The sequence below is a fragment of the Scyliorhinus torazame genome, chromosome 13 (genome assembly GCF_047496885.1).
Source record: "Scyliorhinus torazame isolate Kashiwa2021f chromosome 13, sScyTor2.1, whole genome shotgun sequence".
NCBI classification, from domain to species: domain Eukaryota; kingdom Metazoa; phylum Chordata; class Chondrichthyes; order Carcharhiniformes; family Scyliorhinidae; genus Scyliorhinus; species Scyliorhinus torazame.
This window is the reverse complement of record NC_092719.1, coordinates 92,173,009-92,197,553: the sequence shown is the minus strand read 5'-3', so window position 1 is coordinate 92,197,553 and position 24,545 is coordinate 92,173,009. Positions and strand designations below refer to the sequence as shown.

Genomic DNA, 24,545 nt, shown 5'->3' with positions numbered 1-24,545 from the left:
AACAGGCGCCGGAATGTGGCGACTAGGAGCTTTTCACAGTAACTTCATTTGAAGCCTACTTGTGACAATAAGCGAGTTTCATTTCATTTTCATTTCATTTGATTTCCATGTGCCTATCCAATAACCGCTTGAAAGTTCCTAATGTGTCCGACTTCATCGTCACAGCAGGCAGTCCATTCCACACGCCAACCACTTTGAGTAAAGAACCTACCTCGGACATCCCTTCTATATCTCCCACCCTGAACCTTATAATTATGCCCCCTTGTAACAGCTACATCCACCCGAGGAAATAGTCTCTGAACGTCCACTCTATCTATCCCCCTCATCATCTTATAAATCTCTATTAAGTCACCTCTCATCCTCCTCTCCTCCAAAGAGAAAAGCCCTAGCTCCCTCAACCTTTCTTCATAAGACCTATCCTCCGAACCAGGCAGCATCCTGGAAAATCTTCTTTGCACCTTTTCCAATGCTTCCACATCCTTCCTATAGTGAGGTGACCAGAACTGCACACAATACTCCAAATGTGGTCTCACCAGGGTCATGTACAGTTGCAGCATAACCCCACGGCTCTTAAACCCAAGCCCCCTGTTAATCAACGCTAACACACTATAGGCCTGCTTCACGACTCTAACCACTTGAGTAGCAACCTTCAGAGATCTGTGGACATGAACCCCAAGATCTCGCTGTTCCTCCACATTCCTCCGAACCCTGCCATTGACCCTGTAATCCACATTCAAATTTTTTCTACCAAAATGAAGCACCTCGCACTTATCAGGGTTAAACTCCATCTGCCATTTTCCGGCCCAGCTCTGCATCCTGTCATTGTCTCTATGCAGCCTACAACAGCCCTCCACCTCATCCACTACTCCACCAATCTTGATGTCATCAGAAAATTTACTGACACACCCTTCAGCCCCCTCCAAGTCATTGAAAAAAATCACAAATAGCAGAGGACCCAGCACTGATCCCTGTGGTACACCGTTGGTAACTGGTCTCCAGTCTGAAAATTTTCCATCCACCACCACCCTCTGTCTTCTATGTGATAGCCAGTTACTTATCCAATTGGCCAAATTTCCCTCTATCCCACATCTCTTTACTTTCTTCATGAGCCGACCATGGGGAACCTTATCAAACGCCTTACTAAAATCCATGTATACGACATCAACTGCTCTACCTTCACCGACACACTTAGTTACCTCCTCAAAGAATTCAATCAAATTTGTGAGGCAAGACTTATCTTTTCGTGTTGATTTTCCCAGATTAAGCTGCATCTTTCCAAATGGTCATAAATCCTATCCTTCAGGACCTTTTCCATTAACTTACCGACCATCAAAGTAAGACTAACTGGCCTATAATTACCAGGGTCATTCCTATTCCCTTTCTTGAACAGAGGAACAACGTTCGCCACTCTCCAGTCCTCTGGCACTATCCCTGTGAACAGTGAGGACCCAAAGATCAAAGCCAAAGGCTCTGCAATCTCATCCCTTGCCTCCCAAAGAATCCTAGGATATATTCCATCTGGCCCAGGGGACTTGTCGACCCTCCGGTTTTTCAAAATTGCTAATACATCCTTCCTCAGAACATCTACCTCCTCCAGCCTACCCGCCTGTATCACACTCTCATCCTCAAAAACATGGAAGAGGTGTTGGCAATTCTGGACAGGCTGAAAATAGATAAGTCCCTGGGACCTGATGGGATTTATCCTAGGATTCTCTGGGAGGCCAGGGAAGAGATTGCTGGACCTTTGGCTTTGATTTTTATGTCATCATTGGCTACAGGAATAGTGCCAGAGGACTGGAGGACAGCAAATGTGGTCCCTTTGTTCAAAAAGGGGAGCAGAGACAACCCCGGCAACTATAGACCGGTGAGCCTCACGTCTGTAGTGGGTAAAGTCTTGGAGGGGATTATAAGAGACAAGATTTATAATCATCTAGATAGGAATAATATGATCAGGGATAGTCAGCATGGCTTTGTGAAGGGTAGGTCATGCCTCACAAACCTTATTGAGTTCTTTGAGAAGGTGACTGAACAGGTAGAATAGGGTAGAGCAGTTGATGTGGTGTATATGGATTTCAGCAAAGCGTTTGATAAGGTTCCCCACGGTAGGCTATTGCAGAAAATACGGAGGCTGGGGATTGAGGGTGATTTAGAGATGTGGATCAGAAATTGGCTTGCTGAAAGAAGACGGAGGGTGGTGGTTGATGGGAAATGTTCAGACTGGAGTACAGTCACAAGTGGAGTACCACAAGGATCTGTTCTGGGGCCGTTGCTGTTTGTCATTTTTATCAATGACCTAGAGGAAGGCGCAGAAGGGTGGGTGAGTAAATTTGCAGACGATACTAAAGTCGGTGGTGTTGTCGATAGTGTGGAAGGATGTAGCAGGTTACAGAGGGATATAGATAAGCTGCAGAGCTGGGCTGAGAGGTGGCAAATGGAGTTTAATGTAGAGAAGTGTGAGGTGATTCACTTTGGAAGGAATAACAGGAATGCGGAATATTTGGCTAATGGTAAAGTTCTTGAAAGTGTGGATGAGCAGAGGGATCTAGGTGTCCATGTACATAGATCCCTGAAAGTTGCCACCCAGGTTGATAGGGTTGTGAAGAAGGCCTATGGAGTGTTGGCCTTTATTGGTAGAGGGATTGAGTTCCGGAGTTGGGAGGTCATGTTGCAGCTGTACAGAACTCTGGTACGGCCGCATTTGGAGTATTGCGTACAGTTCTGGTCACCGCATTATAGGAAGGACGTGGAGGCTATGGAGCGGGTGCAGAGGAGATTTACCAGGATGTTGGCTGTGCATGGAGGGAAAATCTTATGAGGAAAGGCTGATGGACTTGAGGTTGTTTTCGTTGGAGAGAAGAAGGTTAAGAGGAGACTTAATAGAGGCATACAAAATGATCAGGGGGTTGGATAGGGTGGACAGTGAGAGCCTACTCCCGCGGATGGAAATGGCTGGCACGAGGGGACATAACTTTAAACTGAGGGGTAATAGATATAGGACAGAGGTCAGAGGTAGGTTCTTTACGCAAAGAGTAGTGAGGCCGTGGAATGCCCTACCTGCTACAGTAGTGAACTCGCCAACATTGAGGGCATTTAAAAGTTTATTGGATAAACATATGGATGATAATGGCATAGTGTAGGTTAGATGGCTTTTGTTTCGGTGCAACATCGTGGGCCGAAGGGCCTGTACTGCGCTGTATTGTTCTATGTTCTATGTTCTATGGCCCCTCTCCTTGGTGAACACTGAAGAAAAGTATTCATTCAACGCCTCTCCTATTTCTTCTGACTCCATGCACAAATTCCCACTACTGTCCATGACCGGCCCTAACCTCTGGTCATTCTTTTATTTCTCACAAGAGTAAAAAGCCTTGGGGTTTTCCTTGATCCGACCCGCCAAGGCCTTCTCATGCCCCCTCCTAGCTCTCCTAAGCCCTTTTTTTTAGCTCATTCCTTGCTACCTTGTAATCCTCAAGCGACCCAATTGAACCTTGTTTTCTCATCCTTACATACCTCTTTTGTGAACCATGGTTCCCTCACACGGCTATTTCCTCCCTGCCTGACAGGGACATACCAATCAAGGACACGCAGTACTTGTTCCTTGAACAAGCTCCACTTTGCATTTGTGCCTTTCCCAGACAGTTTCTGTTCCCATCTTATGCTCCCTAATTCTTGCCTAATCGCATCATAATTACCCCTCCCCCAATTATAAACCTTGCCCCCTGTTTGTTTCACAGATCTCTGAAGGCAGAAGGGCAGATTAATAGGGAGGTGAAAAAGGCACAGAAAGATATTGACGGGATGGTCAAATGGGTAGAAAAGTGGCAGAACGGGCAGCACGCTGGCGCAGTGGTTAGCACTCCAGCCTCAGAGTCGACAGCCCAGGTTCGATCCTGGCTCTGGATCACTGTCCGTGTGGAGTTTGCACATTCTCCCTGTGTTTGTGTGGGTTTCGCCTTCACAACCCAATAATGTGCAGGGTAGGTGGATTGGCTGCGCTAAATTGCCCCTTAATTGACAAAAATGAATTGGGAACATAGTACATACAGTGCAGAAGGAGGCCATTCGGCCCATCGAGTCAGCACCGACCCACTTAAGCCCTCACTTCCACCCTATCCCTGTAACCTAATAACCCCCTCCTAACCTTTTTGGTCACTAAGGGCAATTTATCATGACCAATCCACCTAACCTGCATGTCTTTGGACTGTGGGAGGAAACCGGAGCACCCGGAGGAAATCCACGCAGACACTGAGAAAGTGCAGACTCCGCAGTTAGTGACCCAGCGGGGAATTGAACCTGGGGACCCTGGGGCTGTGAAGCCACAGTGCTATCCACTTGTGCTACTATGCTGCCCAAAATTTATTTTAAAAAAGAAAAGTGGCAGATAGAAATTAACTGAAAGTGTGAGGTGATACACTTTAGAAAGAGTAATGTGACAAGGAAGTATTCAATGAATGGCCTGACACTGGGAAGTTCTGAGCAACAAAGTGACCTTGGTGTGTTTGTTCACAGATCTCTGAAGGCAGAAGGGCAGATTAATAGGGAGGTGAAAAAGGCATATGGACATTTGCCTTTTTCAATTGAGGCATGGATAACAAAAGCAGGAAGGTCATGTTAGAGTTGTATAGAACTTTGGTGAGGCCACAGCTGGAGTATTGTGTGCAATTCTGAAGACCGAGGGGTGACCTGATCGAGGTGTACAAGATTATGAATGTCATGGACAGGGTGGATAGGGAGTAGCTGTTCCCCTTAGTTGAAGGGTCAGTTATGAGGGGACACAAATTCAAGGTGAGGGGCAGGAGGTTTACGGGGGATTTGAGGGAAATAGGGTGGTTACGGTCTGGAATGCACTGCCTGGGAGGGTGGTTGACATGGGTTGCCTCACATCCTTTAAAAAGTACCTGGATGAGCACTTGGCATGTCATAGCATTCAAGACTATGGGCCAAGTGTGGGCAAATCGGATTAGGTAGGCAGATCGTGTTTTTCAAGCATCAAGTTCAGACTCGATGAGCCGAAGGGCCTTTTCTGCACTGGATTGATCTGTGATTCTGTGAAAATGTACTCCAGGTCCCCAGAGATAAAGGAGCAAACGTGTAGACCAATTTCTGGAAAACACAGAAGCAATAATATAGTAATAATAGGGGATCCATACTAACCTAATGCAATTGGATAGAATCAGTGTAAAGTATGCATGCGACGAATGTAAGAAATGGTCGTGGTTTAAATTTTTTGCAGTAATATTAAAAATTAGGTGAAGATGCATAGAGCAGTATGACTGCGAGATGATTAATGTCGTAAAAGTGAGATAATCCTTGATTTGCAGGTCCTGCAAATAGATTTTGATAGCATTTGTTTTCAGATAGCTAGCTAATGGAATATTGTTTATGTTTGAAGGACCCCAGCGTTGCAGGTAATTTGAGAGGTATTACGTTCGGTCCTGGCTAAACAAGTCAAGGGACATCACGTAAGAAGAGGCAAAAGAATATCTTCTGCTTTGGGTGCTCATGGTGCAGTATGGCCCTATCCCTCTCCACTGCAATAGTGAAAGATACCGAATTGTGGTCACTATCTCCAAAGTGCTCTCCCACAAACAATCTAACACTTAACCCGGTTCATTACCCAGTACCAAATCCAATGTGGCCCCCCCCCCCCTCTTGTCGGCCTATCCACTTTTTGTGTCAGGAAACCCTCCTGCACACGCTGTACAAAAACTGCCCCATCTGAACTGTTCGACCTATAGAGGTGCCAATCAATATTTGCAAAGTTAAAGTCATCCATGACAACTACCCTGGGACCTCCACACCTATCCATAATCTGTTTTGCAATTTCTTCCTGCACATCTCTATTACTATTTGGGGGCCTATAGAAAACCCCTAACAACGTGACTTCTCCTTTCCTATTTCTAACTTCAGCCCATATTATCTCAGTAGGCAGATCCCCCTCGAATTGCCATTCTGCAGCCGTTAAACTATCCTTGATTAACAGTGCTACTCCTCCACCTCTTTTACCACCTTCCCTACTCTTACTGAAACATCTATACCCCGGAACCTCCAACAACCATTCCTGTCCCGTTTCTAACCATGTCTCCCTAATGGCCACAACATCGTAGTCCCAGGTACCAATCCACGCTTCAAGTTCACCTACCTTATTCCAGATGCTCCTTGGATTGAAATTGACACACTTCAACCCACCTTCCTGCCTGCTGGTACACTCCTGCGACCTTGATACCCTCCTCAGTACCTCACTACTCTCAACACTGGCTTCTGGACTACAGCTCGTTTTCCCATCCCCCTGACAAATTAGTTTAAACCCGGGGAGAATGTGCAGACTCTGCACAGTGACCCAAGCCGGGAACCGAACCTGGGACCCTGGTGCTGTGAAGCCATAGTGCTAACCACTGTGCTACCGCGCTGCCTTTACTTTCTTACGTATCGACGTTATATGACTGTCACACATATTTGAAAAGTTGGACTTTATGCCAGGGGCACAGAACTGAAAATTTAGGCTTCATGCCAGTGTCTGCGTGGGTTTCCTCTGGGTGCCAGATCCGGTTACCTCCTACAGTCCAAAGATGCACAGGTCAGATGATTAGCCATGCTAAATTGCCCCCTGGTGTCCATGGATGTACAGGTTAGGTTACGGGGATCGGACAGGGCAGTGAACTTGGGTGTAGAGTGTTCTTTTGGAGGGTTGGTGCAGAAGAGATGGGCCGAATGGCCCGTCCTGCACTGTAGGGATTCTATGATTCTATTCCATGATTCATCTAAAACCCTTGCGGCCTACTGCATTTTGGATTTCAGATACCGCATATACACCTATAATAGTCTAAGCCTAGCTGGTTGTAGTCTTAAATAAATAAAATGGCTAGGAACGTAAACTGCATCACTTAATAATAAATACAGGGTACCCGAAGAAGTTTATTTTTGACATGTTCACCACAAAAATCACGACGTAAACAATATAGACAAACTAGACTATGGCATGAAGCCTAAATTTTCAGTTCTGTGCCCCTGGCATAAAGTCCAACTTTTCAGTTATGTGTGGCAGTCATATAACGTCGATACGTAAGAAAGTAAAGGCAGCGCGGTAGCACAGTGGTTAGCACTATGGCTTCACAGCGCCAGGGTCCCAGGTTCGGTTCCCGGCTTGGGTCACTGTGCAGAGTCTGCACATTCTCCCCGGGTTTAAACTAATTTGTCAGGGGAATGGGAAAACGAGCTGTAGTCCAGAAGCCAGTGTTGAGAGTAGTGAGGTAGAGGTCGCAGGAGTGTACCGGCAGACAGGAAGGTGGGTTGAAGTGTGTCTACTTCAAACCAAGGAGCATCTGGAATAAGGTAGGTGAACTTGAAGCGTGGATTGGTACCTGGGACTACGATGTTGTGGCCATTAGGGAGACATGGTTAGAAACGGGACAGGAATGGTTGTTGGAGGTTCCGGGGTATCGATGTTTCAGTAAGAGTAGGGAAGGTGGTAAAAGAGGTGGAGGAGTAGCACTGTTAATCAAGGATAGTTTAACGGCTGCAGAATGGCAATTCGAGGGGGATCTGCCTACTGAGATAATATAGGCTGAAGTTAGAAATAGGAAAGGAGAAGTCACATTGTTAGGAGTTTTCTATAGGCCCCCAAACAGTAATAGAGATGTGCAGGAAGAAATTGCAAAACAGATTATGGATAGGTGTGGAGGTCCCAGGGTAGTTGTCATGGATGACTCAAAGTGCAGTTTTGGATTTGTTCAGATTTTGGATTTATGGATTAAGGATACTTGACATTAGTTGGTTTACAGGTGCAACAGGTGATCAAGAAGGCAAATGGAGTTTTGTCCTTCATTGCTAGAGGGATGGAGTTTAAGACTAGGGAGTTTATGCTGCAATTGTATAAGGTGTTAGTGAGGCCACAACTGGAGTATTGTGTTCAGTTTCGGTCTCATTTGTTTCCACTGGCGGGTGAAAGCAGAACTATGGGACAGAGCCTCAAAATAAGGGGAAGTAGATTTAGGACTGAGTTTAGGAGGAACTTCTTCACCCAAAGGGTTGTGAATCTATGGAATTCGCTGCCCAGTGAAGCAGTTGAGGCTCCTTCATTAAATGTTTTCAAAATAAAGATAGATAGTTTTTTGAAGAATAAAGGGTTATGGTGTTCAGGCAGGAAAGTGGAGCTGAGTCTACAAAAGATCAGCTGTGATCTCATTGAATGGCGGAGCAGGCTTGAAGGGCCAGATGGCCTGCTCCTCGTTCCTACGTTCTTATGACCTGTAAATTCCCTGGAGTCCAGGTATTGGTTTGGTAAATCTATAAAGCACTCTCTCCAAGGCCCAATGTGGACCCAGAACTGCTCACAATAAAATCTTAGAATCTCTGGTGCAGAAGGTCATTCAGCCCATCAAGTCTGCACCAACCTTCTGAAAGAGCACCCTACCTAGGCCTGCTTCCCTGCCCTTTCCCCATAATCCCATCTAACCTTAGAACACTAAGGGACAATTTAGCATGGCCAATCCACCTAACCTGCACATCTTTGGACTGAGGGAAGAAACTGGAGCACCCAGGAATACCCACGCAGACACAGGGAGAATGTGCAAACTCCACACAGTCAACCCAAGGCTGGAATTGAATCCTGGTCCCTGGCGTGGTGGTGCAGCAATGCTAACCACTGTGCCACCGTGCCGCACTTACTCCAGGCACAGTCTAACCAGGGCTTTGAAAAGTTGAACACCATGACTTCCACCATCTTTTATTCTCACCCTCTAGATACAAGACCAGCATCCCATTACCCTTTTCAATTATTTTCTGTAAATAGAACATAGAACTGTACAGCACATTCAGGCCCTTCAGCCCACAGAGTCACACTACTTAAGCTTCAAACAGAAGAATACAATGTACACTCTTGTGCCACGAAACAGACCTCAGGTGACTGACAGAAACTGCCTCTCAGCAATTAGGGTGGGGGCAGCTTCAGCCAATCCGACACTGAGCTAGACACTGACCTTTTAACTGAAAAACAGTTTTGAAGATTTGAATTCACCACTTGCCTCTTAAATTATCACACTGCCCAAATTACCACCTTCCAATTCCCACTCTGGCTGTGTCTCACTCACTCGGGCTGTGTCTCCTTCACCTGTGCAAAGCAGTCACTCGATCCTGTAACCTTGCTGGTTTATTTCCTTCAAGTCCCAATTCAATTTATTTTTGAAATTGTTGATTGTTTTCGCTTCCACCACTGGGGGCAGTGAATTCCAGATTATGACCCCACACTGTGGGAAAACTGTTCTTCCTGCATCTCCAAAACCTCAAATCTGTGTCCCCGTCCTTGTCATTCAGCTAATAGGAACAGTTTTTCTTTGTCTACCTCATCCAAACCTGTCATAATCTTGTACACATCAATCAAATCTCCCCTCAATCTCCTTTGCTTCAAGGAAAACAGCCCCAGCTTCTCCAACCTAACCTTGCAACCAAAATCCCCCTCCTCCCCAGAACCATTTTAGTAAATCTCCTCTACACCTCCTCAATGGCCCTTGCATCCTTTCTATATTGTGGTGACCAGAAGTGGAAGCAATACTCCCACGTTGGGGTCTAACCAGAGCTTTATGAAGGTAAAGGTTCAGCAGAAGTTCTCTACTTTTATATTCAATGCCTCTAGTAATAAAGCCAAGATCCCATCTGCTTTTCTAACCACTCTCTTGATATGTCCTGGCACCATCAAAGATCGATGCACATGTACTCCCTGATCCCACTGTTTCGTCACACTCTTCGATCTGGTGGTGTAAGCGGGGACGATAGTGACGTTTAAGGGTATCTTGACATACATGAATAGGATGGGAATAGAGGGATACGGACCCCGGAAGTGTAGAAGATTTTATTTTAGACGGGCAGTGAGGTCGGCGCAGGCTTGGAGGGCCGAAGTGCCTGTTCCTGTGCTGTACTTTTCTTTGTTCTTTGATCTGTACCATTTAGGCTACATTGCCTCGCTCAGCCCTCCAGCCAAATGCATCACCTCGCACTCCTCTGTATTAAATTCCATTTGCCCCGTGTCTCTATTTTGTCATGTTGCCGGTGATTTATATAATCCTTACTATTTGCCATTCTTCCTAATTTGGAATCATTGGTATATGTTTAAATTCCACTCTACTCCAAGATCCAAGTCATTTATGTATGGCAAGAAAAGCAGTGTCATAGCACTGACCCTTGGGGAACACCACCATCTACCAAATCTGAAAGACCCTTGATATCTGATCACAGTTGCAGCAGTTAATTTGCACTCAGCAAGATCCCATGAACAACAATGAAAGACCATAAATGTTTGTGATATTGGTTGAGCAATAATTAACAGGGCACAAGGGAGAATATCTCTACTGTCCTTCCATAGTGGCTGTGGGACTTTGTACATCCATTTGAGGGGTCCTTTGTTTAAGAGCTCATCCGAAGGACAGGACATCCCTCAGTACAGCAATGAGAGTATCAGCCTGGAATGTAACCCATTGTATGAAAATGTTCATTTCTAAAAATACAGGTCTACCTTACATTTACAGTGTGCGTGAGCCTGTTGCAATACCTAATTAACTTCATTCACTTTCTCCTCCCAGGGTATCCCGTACAAGATCGGCAAATTTCCATTTGCAGCCAATAGCAGAGCTAAGACTAACAATGATACTGATGGTCTGGTAAAGATTCTCAGCCACAAAGAAACAGATAGAATGCTTGGAGCACATATCCTTGGGTCTGTAAGTAGCAAAACCTTTGGTGTATCAAACTAGAATATAATCTGTAGATCCTTTTGTTAATCGTTAACCTGTAAATCCTTTTGTTAATCATTAATCTGGCTTTCTTTAAATCAAGGGCGCTGGTGAAATGATCAATGAAGCAACCCTCGCTATGGAGTATGGGGCATCCTGTGAAGATGTTGCCCGGGTTTGTCATGCCCATCCAGTAAGTGACGCTGGGAAAGTATGGAGAACTGGACAGTGATAGTAATGTGCAGATCATAAACCCAAAGTGTTAGAAACCTACAACACACAGCCATTCTGCTTGAAGAGCCTCATTCCACATCCTCCTCCTTTTCCCTGTTAGTTCCTCATCCTCATATACCTGACCATCTTTCTTTAAAAGTTATTTATGGCACCAGCTTCCACCCCCCTTTCAGCAGACGACTCTTGAGATATCTCATCCGAATGGTGTTGGGTGGGGTTATTACAGGCAGGAATCCAAAATTTATTGTCCTTGTGTTTATAAAAATAGAGCTTGTCATGCCTTCTCAATCCCGACTTTTAAATTCAGGTGTTGCATACTTTGCCATAATCACTTTGTCCCAGTCAATCTCTTCAACCTCCTGTCTGCTAAAGAAAAGATCCAAATTCATTCACTTCTTCACTGCAACATCTTGAAAACATTTTTAAAGATCATTATGTCCTTCCAGTGATTTGATTTCAAGGAAAAGAGCAAACTGCACACTATAGTGATGGATGCTAATGAGCATTTGTGGGGCATTGATAACTCTAGATTAGTCCCTAGATTGTTTTCACTGTTTCATTTAATATACGTTCAATTTTGTACACATTATTCTGTACTTTCTAAACAAAGGAAATGACCAATTTCCAAGGTTCCATTCTGCTGTACTCTACACTATTTCCTTGATAACCTGCTTTTGTTTATCCAGAAACTCTGGAATTTGGAAGCTTGAGAGCTGATGTCAATTATCATAGAATCTTAAAATTTACAGTGCAGAATGAGGACATTTGGCCCATCGAGTCTGCACCGGCTCTTGGAAAGATCACCCTCCTTAACCCCACACCTCCACCCTATCCCCATAACCCTGCAACCCCATCTAACCCAAGAGCAATTTGGCATGGCCAATCCATCTAACCTGCACATCTTGGACTGTGGGGGGGGAAACCGGAGCACCCGGAGGAAACCCACGCAGACACGGGGAAAACCTGCAGACTCCGCACAGACAGGGACCCAAGTGGGAATCGAAACTGGGACCCTCGCACTGTGAAGCCATAGTGCTAACCACTATGCTACCATGCTGCCCTACGTGCTACCTCATGAAAGCAAATAGTAGGGGCAGCATGGTGGCGCAGTGGTTAGCATTGCTGTCTCACAGCATCGAGGTCCCAGGTTCGACCCTCGCCCTGGGTCACTGTCAGTGTGGAGTTGGCACATTCTCCCCATGTTTGCGTGGGTTTTGCCCCCACAACACAAAGATGTGCAGGGTAGGTGGATTGGCCACGTTAAATTGCCCCTTAATTGGAAAAAATGAATTGGGTACTCTAAATTTAAAAACAAAAATGAAAGCAAATAGTATAAAGGTTATTCTAAATACAGACTTTTGCCAGGACTGTGTGAAACTAATGATTAAACAGGTTGAGTTTGGCTCAAATGTCTTTCTTTTCTCTTACAGACTGTTTCAGAAGCTTTCAGAGAGGCAAACATAGCAGCAGCATTTGGCAAAGCCATTAACTTCTAGAAAATTTGTGATTTGTACATAAACTGTAACTGGGTGTTTGAATTTTTGGTAACTTGACATTGTGAAGAATGAAGTTAACTCTCTAAGCAGAAGTATAATGAGCAATTTGTTTGTCTAATGATGGCACATCACTTATTTTAACAGTAATAAAACTGAGGGAATGATGTACAGATTTTCATTTTAATTTCTGGTTCATTGAAACATATTGGCAGTAGTGAATTATATTCTGTTCAAACACACCAGCCACATTCAGAGACATGGGGTGGAGGGGCGGGTTGAAGGGGGATTGGGAATGTGATGAGACAGTACAGGGAGTGAGTGGGATGTGGAGGCAGTGGATGGGTGGACTGGAGGAATTGGAATCGGGACGAGGAATGGATGAGAGTCAAGGTGGATGGTGACTCTGAGGCAACAATGTTCCCATGATATTGCTGCTATTACCATCCTGTTAATATTTAAAGAAATCCAAGCACATTGCAATTAACCAATAAAATTACTCCAAGATTTCACATTTTTAGCAAAAAGCAACTTTATTATATATCAAAAATAATTAAATAAAGTAAGAAGGTCAACACTATAGTTTATAAAGATTTCTACTGTAAACTCAATTCTTTCGAAGCCCACTTCTCCCACGCCAAGGGTTATGAAGTCTTGAAAGTTTATTAATTTTCCCTGGGACTAATATAATGGTATGCTACAGCCTTCTGGAATTCGCTTTGATCTCCCTCCAGATTTTGACTATCCTCAAAGGTAAGATTATGTGGGAGTGCTTTTATTAGCTTTTGGCTACATGACCTGCCTCACAACTCTGGATTCCTCACCTTGGATTTCCAGCAATTATCCAACTACCTTGCCACAGTTTCCCAAACCATTGACTGCTTTCTGTCAAGACTGCTGTATATTTATTACACTAACTAAGCTAAAGCAAATCTTCCAGCTGCTTTTCCCTCATGAAATTAAACCGAGATAGAATCCAACCTCTATTCCATGTGGTGAATTTTGATAGAGAAATACTGTCACCCGTTGCCTCTCTCAATCTGGTGACATGCAGTCTTCACCAAAGCTAAGCTATAATGGTCTCTGTTTGATTTATGCATTTAATGCCAGAAGCAGTCAGTTCAGTTTGGAAACAAAGAATCTTCTCGTCAGCGCTCAACCCTGAATCACTATCATTGGAGCAATTATGATGGACTGTTCCAAGTAGAAATGCAAATTAACTTAAGTTTTCAATTCCAAAGATAATTCTGGGAAATCCTAAACCACATATTGTAAGATAAGTTACTTTTTAACTGAAATAAGCTGGAAATCATTTTGAACTACATTTACTTCAGAGCTGCTTATGTTTCTTAATCAAATCTCCAATTCTGCAGCTTCATCAGAGGAAATCCTTATTCCTTTTATCATAAACACCTCCATTAAATCACCCTTTAACCCTCTAATATTCGAGGAAATACAAATTGAGTCAATGCCATCCGTCCTGAATTTGGTATTGTGTAATGCGGAGGGATTAATTGATGACCTCATAGTTATGGGAATAGTGACCATAGTATGATAGAATTCAAAATTCAGTTTGGGGGCGAGAAAATGAAGTCCCACATTAGTGTTCTGGAATTAAACAAAGGTAATTACATAGGCATGAGGACATATTTAGCTCGAGTAGAGTGAGCAGGAAGGCTAAAAGGTCAGAACTGATGAGCAGTGGCAGTTTATGGAGATACTCAATTCCTCACACCTAAAATATATTCCAGAGAGGAACAAAGATGGTAAGAGGAGTTAAAAAAAAATCCATAGTTAAGCAAGGAGATTAAGGACCATAGTGACAAAAACTAAAGTATAGAAGATTTTGCTGTAAGTAGGTAAAAAAGTCACTAAAGTCACTTGGAAGATGAAACTGGAGAGTTAATAGTGGGGAACACAAAAATGGCAGAGATGCTAAATCAATATTTTGCCTCTGTTTTCATGGTGGAGGACACTAGTACCATCCTAATAGGAACAGTAATTCAAAGGTAATCGAAAAGATGGAACTTTCAGCATCAATGGGCAGGAGAATGGAGATGAGGAACATATCAGTCATTATTGAATGGCAAGCAGACTCAATGGGTCGAATCACCCACATCTGATCCTTTATCTTATGGTCCTCTATTTGTGTTTTAATCTGTGAGCCATTCTGGTAAATCCAGCCAACCAACCTCTGCCCTGCTGCTGCATCCTTGATATGGTTGCTCCAGATTTTTGAATAATCTTTATTATTAGGCTTACACTGCAATGATGTTACTGTGAAAAGTCCCTAGTCGTCACATTTCAGTGCCTGTTTGCGTACATGGAGGGAGAATTCAGAATGTCCAAATTACCTAACAGCATGTCTTTTGGGGCTTGTGGGAGGAAACCTAAGCAGTCACGGGGAGAAGGTGCAGACTCTCACAGATGGTGACCCAGCCAGGAATCGAACCTGGGACCCTGGTGTTGTGAAACAACAGTGGTACCATGCCGCCCAGTTAACATCTGGGTAACAGTGAGCCACTATGAGTAGCAGATAGTGAAGGGGACTGTCAGAGAATACAGCAGAATATAGATAGATTGTCGAGTTGGGTGGCGAAATGGCAGATGGAGTTCAATCTGGGCAAATGCGAGGTGATGCATTTTGGAAGATCCAATTCAAGAGCGAACTATACAGAGGTTGAGAGGGGACCTCATGAGGCCTACAAAATCATGAGAGGTATAGACAGGGTGGACAGCAAGAAGCTTTTTCCAAGAATGGGGGACTCCATTACTAGGGGTCCCGAGTTCAAGGTGTGAGGGGAAAAGTTTAAGGGAGATATATGTGGAAAGTTCTTGACAGAGGGTGGTGGGTGCCTGGAACGCATTGCCGGCGAAGGTGGTAGAGGCAGGCATGATAGCGTCATTTAAGATGTATCTAGACAGACACATGAAAGGGCAGGGAGCAGAGGGATACAGATCCTTAGAAAATAGGTTTTAGATTGAGGATCGGGATTGGCGCAGGCTTGGAGGGCCGAAGGGCCTGTTTCTGTGCAGTAATTTTTCTATGTACACTGGGGCCAGGAGAAGGTGGTTATATTGGAGATGACACTGTGGTGTTGATACTCTAGAAGCTGGTCCTGGGGGTGTGGGACAATGTGAATGAAGCTGAACTTTGTGAAACTGTCTTAAGTCTATTATTGAAAGGTCTCTGATGAAAGAGTTGAAGATGTTGGGTGAAGCAGTATATAGAGCAAGGATGCCTCTGGCCAGTTCCTCCCCCAGAATATGGATCCTGATCCAGTCCGGGTCTTCCTACACTGCTGAGTTTTGCTGCTTCATATGTTTGCATTTAGGACAGGTGAGAAGGCTTTGGAGACCAAGTCGATCTAATAATAAGTGTCACAAGTTGGCTTACATTAACACTGCAATTAAGTTAGTGAAAATCCTCTAGTTGCCACATTCGGGCACCTGTCCGGGTACACAGAGGGAGAATTCAATGTCCAATTCACCTGAGACATTGTTCACAACTTGGAGGAAACCCACACAGACGGGGAGAACGTGCAGACTCCGCACAGTCACCCAAGGCGGGTATTGAACCCGGGTCCCTGGTGCTATGTAACAACAGTGCTAAACACTGCCCAATCTATTTAAGATTAAGGTATAAATATATTTCGAGACTATCTCAACACCCATCCACCACACTACCCACGCATCTTGACAACTTTAGAGGATGAAAACGATGACAGTGGAGGCTGGAAGGGCTGAAAAACCTGTGTTTCCCCACCTCTGCTCCGGGTCGCTCTGCTCCAGTCCGGGTTTTGCGGCTGCCGCTCCGGACTCACTCCCACCGCCGCCATGTGGGGGCCCAGTCCCAGCTGCGCGGTACTACCCACAATGGCGGCGGGAAGCGGCACGGCAATGAACGGCATTCGGGAATCGGCGAGATCAGCGGAGCTGCTGAAAGCGGGAGAGGGGCCCGGTAAGGGGAGGAGGAGAGAGGGGGGGAGGAGGAGAGAGGGGGGGGGGGGGAGGAGGAGAGAGGGGGGGGGGGGGAGGAGGAGAGAGGGGGGGGGGGAGGAGGAGAGAGGGGGGGGAGGAGGAGGAGAGGGGGGGGGGAGGAGGAGAGAGGGGGGGGGAGGAGGAGAGAGGGGAGGGGGGGGGAGGAGGGAGGGGGGGGGGAGGAGGGGGGAGGAGGGAGGGGGGGGGGAGGAGGGAGGGGGGGGGGAGGAGGGAGGGGGGGGGGAGGAGGGAGGGGGGGGGGAAGAAAGGGGGGAGGGAGGGGGGGAGAAGAAGGACGGGCGAAAGAAAGGGGGGGGAAGAAGGGGGAGAGAGGGGGGGAGAAAGAAGGACAGTGGGGGGAAGAATGACGGGGGGGGGAGAGAAAGGACGGGGGAAGAAAGGGGGGGGGAAGAAAGAAGGGGGGAGAAAGAGGTGGGGGAGAAAGAAGGACGGGGGGGGGAGAAGAAGGATGGGGGGGAAGAAAGGAGGGGGTGGAAGAAAGGAGGGGGGGGAAGAAAGGGAGAGGGGGAGAAAGAAGGGGGGGAAAGAAGGACAGGGGGGGGAGAAGAAGGACGGGGGGGGGAGAAGAAGGACGGGGGGGGGAGAAGAAGGACGGGGGGGGGAGAAGAAGGACGGGGCGGGGGGGGGAGAAGAAGGACGGGGCGGGGGGGGGGGGAGAAGAAGGACGGGGCGGGGGGGGGAGAAGAAGGACGGGGCGGGGGGGGGGAGAAGAAGGACGGGGGGGAGAAGAAGGACGGGGGGGAGAGAAGGACGGGGGGGGGGGAGAAGAAGGACAGGGGGGGGGAGAAGAAGGACGGGGGGGGGGGAAGAAAGGGAGTGGGGGGGGGAGAAAGAAGGACCAGGGGGGGGGGAGAAAGAAGGACGGGGGAAGAAAGGAGGGGGGGGGAAGAAAGAAGGGAGGGGGGGTGAAAGAAGGGGGGGGAGAGAGGGGGGGAGAAAGAAGGACGGGGGGGGGGAAGAAAGGAGGGGGGGGGAAGAAAGGAGGGGGGGGGGAAGAAAGGGAGAGGGGGAGAAAGAAGGGGGAGAGAGTAGGGGGAGAAAGAAGGATGGGGGGGTGGAGAAGAAGGACGGGGCGGGGGGGGGAGAAGAAGGACGGGGCGGGGGGGGGGAGAAGAAGGACGGGGGGGGGAGAAGAAGGACGGGGCGGGGGGGGGAGAAGAAGGACGGAGCGGGGGGGGGAGAAGAAGGGCGGGGGGGGGAGAAGAAGGACGGGGGGGGGGGAGAAGAAGGACGGGGGGGGAGAAGAAGGGCGGGGGGGGGGAGAAGAAGGGCGGGGGGGGAGAGAAGAAGGACGGGGCGGGGGGGGGAGAAGAAGGACGGGGGGGGTGGGAGAAGAAGGGCGGGGGGGAGAAGAAGGGCGGGGGGGGAGAAGAAGGGCGGGGGGGGAGAAGAAGGGCGGGGGGGGAGAAGAAGGACGGGGTGGGGGAAGAAGGACGGGGGGGGAGAAGAAGGACGGGGGGGGAGAAGAAGGACGGGGGGGGGGGAGAAGAAGGACGAGGCGGGGGGGGGAGAAAGAAGGGGGGAAGAAGGACGAGGCGGGGGGGGGGAGAAAGGAGGGGGGGGAGAAAGAAGGGGGGGAAGAAAGGAGGGGGGGGAGAAAGAAGGGGGGAGAAGAAGGACGGGGGGAGAAAGAAGGGGGGGAAGAAAGGAGGGGGGGGAGAAAGAAGGGGGGAGAAGAAGGACGGGGGGGGGAGAAGAAGGACAGGGGGGGGGAGAAGAAGGACGGGGGGGGAGAAGAAGGGGGGGGGAGAAAGAAGGACGGGGGGGGGAAGAAAGGAGGGGGGGGAAGAAAGGAGGGGGGGAAGAAAGGGAGGGGGGGAGAAAGAAGGACAGGGGGGGGGGAGAAGAAGGACGGGGGGCGGAGAAAGAAGGAGGGGGGAAGGAAGGAGGGGGGAAGAAAGGAGGGGGGAAGAAAGGAGGGGGGGAAGAAAGGGAGGGGGGGGAGAAAGAAGGACAGGGGGGGGGAGAAGAAGGACGGGGGGCGGAGAAGAAGGGGGGGGAAGAAAGGAGGGGGGAAGAAAGAAGGGAGGGGCAGAAAGTTGGACAGGGGGGGGGAGAAGATGGACGGGGGGGGGGAAGAAAGGAGGGGGGGAAGAAAGGGAGAGGGGGGGAGAAAGAAGGGGGGGAGAGAGTGGGGGGAGAAAGAAGGACAGGGGGGGGGGAGAAGAAGGACAGGGGGGGGAGAAGAAGGACAGGGGGGGGAGAAAGGAGGGGGAGGGGAAGAAAGGGGGAGGGGAAGAAAGGGGGAGGGGAAGAAAGGAGAGGGGGGGAGAAAGGAGGGGGGGTGAAAGAAGGGAGGGGGGGAGAAAGAAGGACGGGGGGGAGGGAGAAGAAGGACGCGGGGGGTGGGAAGAAGGGCGGGGGGGAAGAGAAGAAGGACGGGGCGGGGGGGGAAGAGAAGAAGGACGGGGCGGGGGGGGAGAAGAAGGACCGGGGGGGGGGGAGAAGAAGAAGGACGGGGGGGGGGGGGAGAAGAAGGACGCGGGGGAGGGAGAGATGAAGGACGGGGTGGGGGGGGGAGAAGAAGGGGAGGGGGCGAGAAGACGGTGGGGGAGAAAGAAGGACAGGGGGGGAGAAAGAAGGACGGGGGGGGGGGAGAAGGACGGGGCGGGGGGGAGAAGAAGGACGGGTCGGGGGGGGAGAAGAAGGACGGGGCGGGGGGAGGAGAAGGACGGGGCGGGGGGGAGAAGAAGGATGGGGGGGGGGAAGAAGGACGGGGGGGGGGAAGAAAGGAGGGGGGGAAAGAAAGGAGGGGGGGAAAGAAAGGAGGGGGGAAAGAAAGGAGGGGGGAAAGAAAGAAGGGAGGGGGTGGGAGAAGAAGGACGGGGGGGAGAAGAAGGACGGGGGGGGGAGAAGATGGACGGGGGGGGGGGGGAAGAAAGGGGGGGGAAGAAGGGAGAGGGGGGGAGAAAGAAGGGGGGGAAGAGAGTGGGGGGAGAAAGAAGGACGGGGGGGGAGAAGAAGGACGGGGGGAAGAAAGAAGGGAGGGGCGGTGAAAGAAGGGAGGGAGGGTGAAAGAAGGGAGGGGGGGTGAAAGAAGGGGGGGAGAAAGAAGGACGGGGGGGGGAGAAAGAAGGACGGGGGGGGGAGAAAGAAGGACGGGGGGGGGAGAAGAAGGACGGGGGGGGGTGGGAAGAAGGACGGGGCGGGGGGGGGGAGAAGAAGGACGGGGGGTGGGAGAAGGACGGGGCGGGGGGGGAGAAGAAGGACGGGGGGGAGAAGAAGAAGGACGGGAGGGGGGGAGAAGAAGAAGGACGGGGGGGAGAAGAAGAAGGACGGGGGGGGGAGAAGAAGGACCGGGGGGGGGGGGGGGGAAGAAGGACGGGGGGGGGGGGAGAAGAAGGAGGACCGGGGGGGGGGGAGAAGAAGAAGGACGGGGGGGGGAGAAGAAGGACCGGGGGGGTGGGGAGAAGAAGGACGGGGGGGGGGGGAGAAGACGGTGGGGGAGAAAGAAGGTCGGGGGGGGGGGGGGGAGAAAGAAGGACGGGGGTGGGGGGGAGAAGAAGGACGGGGGGGGGTGGGAAGAAGGACGGGGCGGGGAGAAGAAGGACGGGGCGGGGGGGGAGAAGAAGGATGGGGGGGGGGGGAAGAAGGACGGGGGGGGGGAAGAAGGACGGGGGGGGGGAAGAAGGGCGGGGGGGGGGGGAGAAGGGCGGGGGGGGGGAAGAAGGACGGGGGGGCGGGGAGAAGAAGGACGGGGGGGCGGGGAGAAGAAGGACGGGGGGCGGAGAAGAAGGGGGGGGAAGAAAGGAGGGGGGAAGAAAGAAGGGAGGGGCAGAAAGTTGGACAGGGGGGGGAGAAGATGGACGGGGGGGGGGAAGAAAGGAGGGGGGGAAGAAAGGGAGAGGGGGGGAGAAAGAAGGGGGGGAGAGAGTGGGGGGAGAAAGAAGGACAGGGGGGGGGGAGAAGAAGGACAGGGGGGGGAGAAGAAGGACAGGGGGGGGAGAAAGGAGGGGGAGGGGAAGAAAGGGGGAGGGGAAGAAAGGGGGAGGGGAAGAAAGGAGAGGGGGGGAGAAAGGAGGGGGGGTGAAAGAAGGGAGGGGGGGTGATAGAAGGGAGGGGGGGAGAAAGAAGGACGGGGGGGAGGGAGAAGAAGGACGCGGGGGGTGGGAAGAAGGGCGGGGGGGAAGAGAAGAAGGACGGGGCGGGGGGGGAAGAGAAGAAGGACGGGGCGGGGGGGGAGAAGAAGGACCGGGGGGGGGGGAGAAGAAGAAGGACGGGGGGGGGGGGGAGAAGAAGGACGCGGGGGAGGGAGAGATGAAGGACGGGGTGGGGGGGGGAGAAGAAGGGGAGGGGGCGAGAAGACGGTGGGGGAGAAAGAAGGACAGGGGGGGAGAAAGAAGGACGGGGGGGGGGAAGAAGGACGGGGCGGGGGGGAGAAGAAGGACGGGTCGGGGGGGGAGAAGAAGGACGGGGCGGGGGGAGGAGAAGGACGGGGCGGGGGGGAGAAGAAGGATGGGGGGGGGGAAGAAGGACGGGGGGGGGGAAGAAAGGAGGGGGGGAAAGAAAGGAGGGGGGGAAAGAAAGGAGGGGGGAAAGAAAGGAGGGGGGGAAGAAAGAAGGGAGGGGGTGGGAGAAGAAGGACGGGGGGGAGAAGAAGGACGGGGGGGGGGAGAAGATGGACGGGGGGGGGGGGGGAGAAAGAAGGGGGGGAAGAGAGTGGGGGGAGAAAGAAGGACGGGGGGGGAGAAGAAGGACGGGGGGAAGAAAGAAGGGAGGGGCGGTGAAAGAAGGGAGGGAGGGTGAAAGAAGGGAGGGGGGGTGAAAGAAGGGGGGGAGAAAGAAGGACGGGGGGGGGAGAAAGAAGGACGGGGGGGGGAGAAAGAAGGACGGGGGGGGGAGAAGAAGGACGGGGGGGGGTGGGAAGAAGGACGGGGCGGGGGGGGGGGAGAAGAAGGACGGGGGGTGGGAGAAGGACGGGGCGGGGGGGGAGAAGAAGGACGGGGGGGAGAAGAAGAAGGACGGGAGGGGGGGAGAAGAAGAAGGACGGGGGGGAGAAGAAGAAGGACGGGGGGGGGAGAAGAAGGACCGGGGGGGGGGGGGGAGAAGAAGGACGGGGGGGGGGGGAGAAGAAGGAGGACCGGGGGGGGGGAGAAGAAGAAGGACGGGGGGGGGAGAAGAAGGACCGGGGGGGTGGGGAGAAGAAGGACGGGGGGGGGGGGAGAAGACGGTGGGGGAGAAAGAAGGTCGGGGGGGGGGGGGGAGAAAGAAGGACGGGGGTGGGGGGGAGAAGAAGGACGGGGGGGGGTGGGAAGAAGGACGGGGCGGGGAGAAGAAGGACGGGGCGGGGGGGGAGAAGAAGGATGGGGGGGGGGGGGGAAGAAGGACGGGGGGGGGGAAGAAGGACGGGGGGGGGGAAGAAGGGCGGGGGGGGGGGGAGAAGGGCGGGGGGGGGGAAGAAGGACGGGGGGGCGGGGAGAAGAAGGACGGGGGGGCGGGGAGAAGAAGGACGGGGGGGGGAGAAGAAGGACGGGGGGGTGGAGAAGAAGGACGGGGGGGGGGGGGGAGAAGAAGGACGGGGGGGGGGAGAAGAAGGACGGGGGGGGGGAGAAGAAGGACGGGGGGGGGAGAAGAAGGACGGGGGGGGGTAGAAGGACGGGGGGGGGAGAAAAGGACGGGGGGGGGGGCAGAAGAAGGACGGGGCGGGCGGGGGGGGAGAAGAAGGACGGGCGGGGGGGGAGAAGGAGGACGGGCGGGGGGGGAGAGAAGGACGGGGGGGGGGAGAAGAAGGACGGGTAGGGGGAGAAGAAGGACCGGGGGGGTGAAGGACCGGGGGGGGGAGAGAAGAAGGACCGGGGGGGGGGGGGGGGGGGGGGAGAAGATGGACCGGGGGGGGGGAGAAGAAGAAGGACGGGAGGGGGGGGGGGGGAGAAGAAGAAGGACGGCGGGGGGGGAGAAGAAGGACGGGGGGGGGGGGGGAAGAAGGGAGGGGGAGAAGAAGAAGGGCGGGGGGGGAGAAGGACGGGGGGGGGAGAAGGACGGGTAGGGGGGAGAAGAAGGACCGGGGGGGTGAAGGACCGGGGGGGTGAAGGACCGGGGGGGGGAGAGAAGAAGGACCGGGGGGGGGAGAGAAGAAGGACCGGGGGGGGGAGAAGAAGAAGGACGGGAGGGGGGGGGAGAAGAAGAAGGACGGCGGGGGGGGGGGGGGGGGGAGAAGAAGGACGGGGGGGGGGGGTGAAAGAAAGGAGGAGGAGGGGGGGGAAAGAAAGGAGGAGGAGGGGGGGGGAAGAAAGGAGGAGGAGGGGGGGGAAGAAAGGAGGAGGAGGGGGGGGAAAGAAAGGAGGAGGAGGGGGGGGAAAGAAAGGAGGAGGAGGGGGGGGAAAGAAAGGAGGAGGAGGGGGAATGAAAGGAGGAGGGGGGGGAAAGAAAGGAGGAGGGGGGGAAGAAAGGAGGGAGGGGGAAGAAAGGAGGGGGGGAGGAAGAAGGACGGGGCGGGGGGGGAGAAGAAGGGCGGGGGGGGAGAAGAAGGGCGGGGGGGGGAGAAGAAGGGCGGGGGGGGAGAAGAAGGGCGGGGGGGGCGGGGAGAAGGACGGGGGGGGCGGGGAGAAGGACGGGGGGGGGGGAGAAGAAGGACCGGGGGGGGGGGGGGAGAAGAAGAAGGACGGGGGGGGGAGAGAAGAAGGACGGGGGGGGAGAGAGAAGAAGGACGGGGGGGGAGAAGAAGTACGAGGGGGGGGAGAACAAAGACGAGGGGGGGAGAGAAGGACGGGGGGGGGAAAGAGAGATGAAGGACGGGGCGGGAGGGGAGTAGAAGGACGGGGGGGGGGAGAAGAAGGACGGGGGGGGGGGAGAGAAGAAGGGCAGGGTGGGGGAGAAAGAAGGGCAGGGTGGGGGAGAAGAAGGGCAGGGTGGGGGAGAAAGAAGGACAGGGGGGGAGAAAGAAGGACGGGGGGGAGAAAGAAGGACAGGGGGGGGGAGAAAGAAGGACAGGGGGGGGGAGAAAGAAGGACAGGGGGGGGGAGAAAGAAGGACGGGGGGGGAGAAGAAGGACGGGGGGGGAGAAGAAGGGCGGGGGGGAGAAGAAGGATGGGGGGGGGGGGTTGAAGGACGGGGGGGGCGGGGGGAAGAAGGACGGGGGGCGGGGGGAAGAAGGACGGGGGGGGGGAGAAGAAGGACGGGGGGGGGAGAAGAAGGACGGGGGGGCGGAGAAGAAGGACGGGGGGGGGGGTAGAAGGACGGGGGGGGAGAAAAGGACGGGGGGGGGCAGAAGAAGGACGGGGCGGGCGGGGGGGGAGAAGAAGGACGGGGGGGGGAGAAGGACGGGGCGGGTGGGGAGAAGAAGGACCGGGGGGGGGGAGAAGAAGAAGGACGGGGGGGGGGGAGAAGAAGAAGGACGGGGGGGGGGAGAAGAAGGACCGGGGGAGGCGGGGGGGGAGAAGAAGAAGGACGGTTGGGGGGGGGGAGAAGAAGGACGGGGCGGGGGGAAGAGATGAAGGACGGGGGGGGGGGGAGAGAAGAAGGGCAGGGGGGGGAGGAGACGGTGGGGGAGAAAGAAGGACGGGGGGGGAGAAAGAAGGACGGGGGTGGGGGGGGAGAAGAAGGACGGGGGGGGTGGGAAGAAGGACGGGGCGGGGAGAAGAAGGACGGGGCGGGGGGGAGAAGAAGGATGGGGGGGGGGGAAGAAGGACGGGGGGGGGAAGAAGGACGGGGGGGGGAAGAAGGGCGGGGGGGGAGAAGAAGGACGGGGGGGCGGGGGGAAGAAGGACGGGGGGGGGGAGAAGAAGGACGGGGGGGGGGAGAAGAAGGACGGGGGGGGAGAAGAAGGACGGGGGGGGTAGAAGGACGGGGGGGGGAGAAAAGGACGGGGGGGGGGCAGAAGAAGGACGGGGCGGGCGGGGGGGGGAGAAGAAGGACGGGCGGGGGGGGAGAAGGAGGACGGGGGGGGGGGAGAAGGACGGGGGGGGGGAGAAGAAGGACGGGTAGGGGGGAGAAGAAGGACCGGGGGGGTGAAGGACCGGGGGGGGGTGAAGGACCGGGGGGGGGGGGGAGAGAAGATGGACCGGGGGGGGGGGGGGAGAAGAAGAAGGACGGGAGGGGGGGGGGGAGAAGAAGAAGGACGGGGGGGGGGGAGAAGAAGGGAGGGGGAGAAGAAGAA

General features: G+C 52.8%; 2 protein-coding genes across 3 annotated transcripts in view; both read left to right on the top strand.

The window, feature by feature from the left end:
• Positions 1-12,624, top strand: part of dld (deltaD) — a 139,390-nt gene extending 126,766 nt beyond the window's left edge. For both annotated transcript variants that reach the window (XM_072471962.1, XM_072471961.1), the window contains 3 exons: positions 10,572-10,709; positions 10,825-10,914; positions 12,386-12,624. In XM_072471962.1, coding sequence (XP_072328063.1) covers positions 10,572-10,709; positions 10,825-10,914; positions 12,386-12,451 — 294 coding nt within the window. In that variant the 3' untranslated portion in view covers positions 12,452-12,624. The remainder of the gene's footprint in view (positions 1-10,571; positions 10,710-10,824; positions 10,915-12,385) is intronic.
• A 3,608-nt stretch (positions 12,625-16,232) lies between these two features.
• nopchap1 (NOP protein chaperone 1) overlaps positions 16,233-24,545 on the top strand; it is a 30,228-nt gene continuing 21,915 nt past the window's right edge. Inside the window, exon 1 of the mRNA XM_072471960.1 lies at positions 16,233-16,409. Within this exon, the coding sequence (XP_072328061.1) occupies positions 16,286-16,409 (124 nt within the window). The 5' untranslated portion in view covers positions 16,233-16,285. The remainder of the gene's footprint in view (positions 16,410-24,545) is intronic.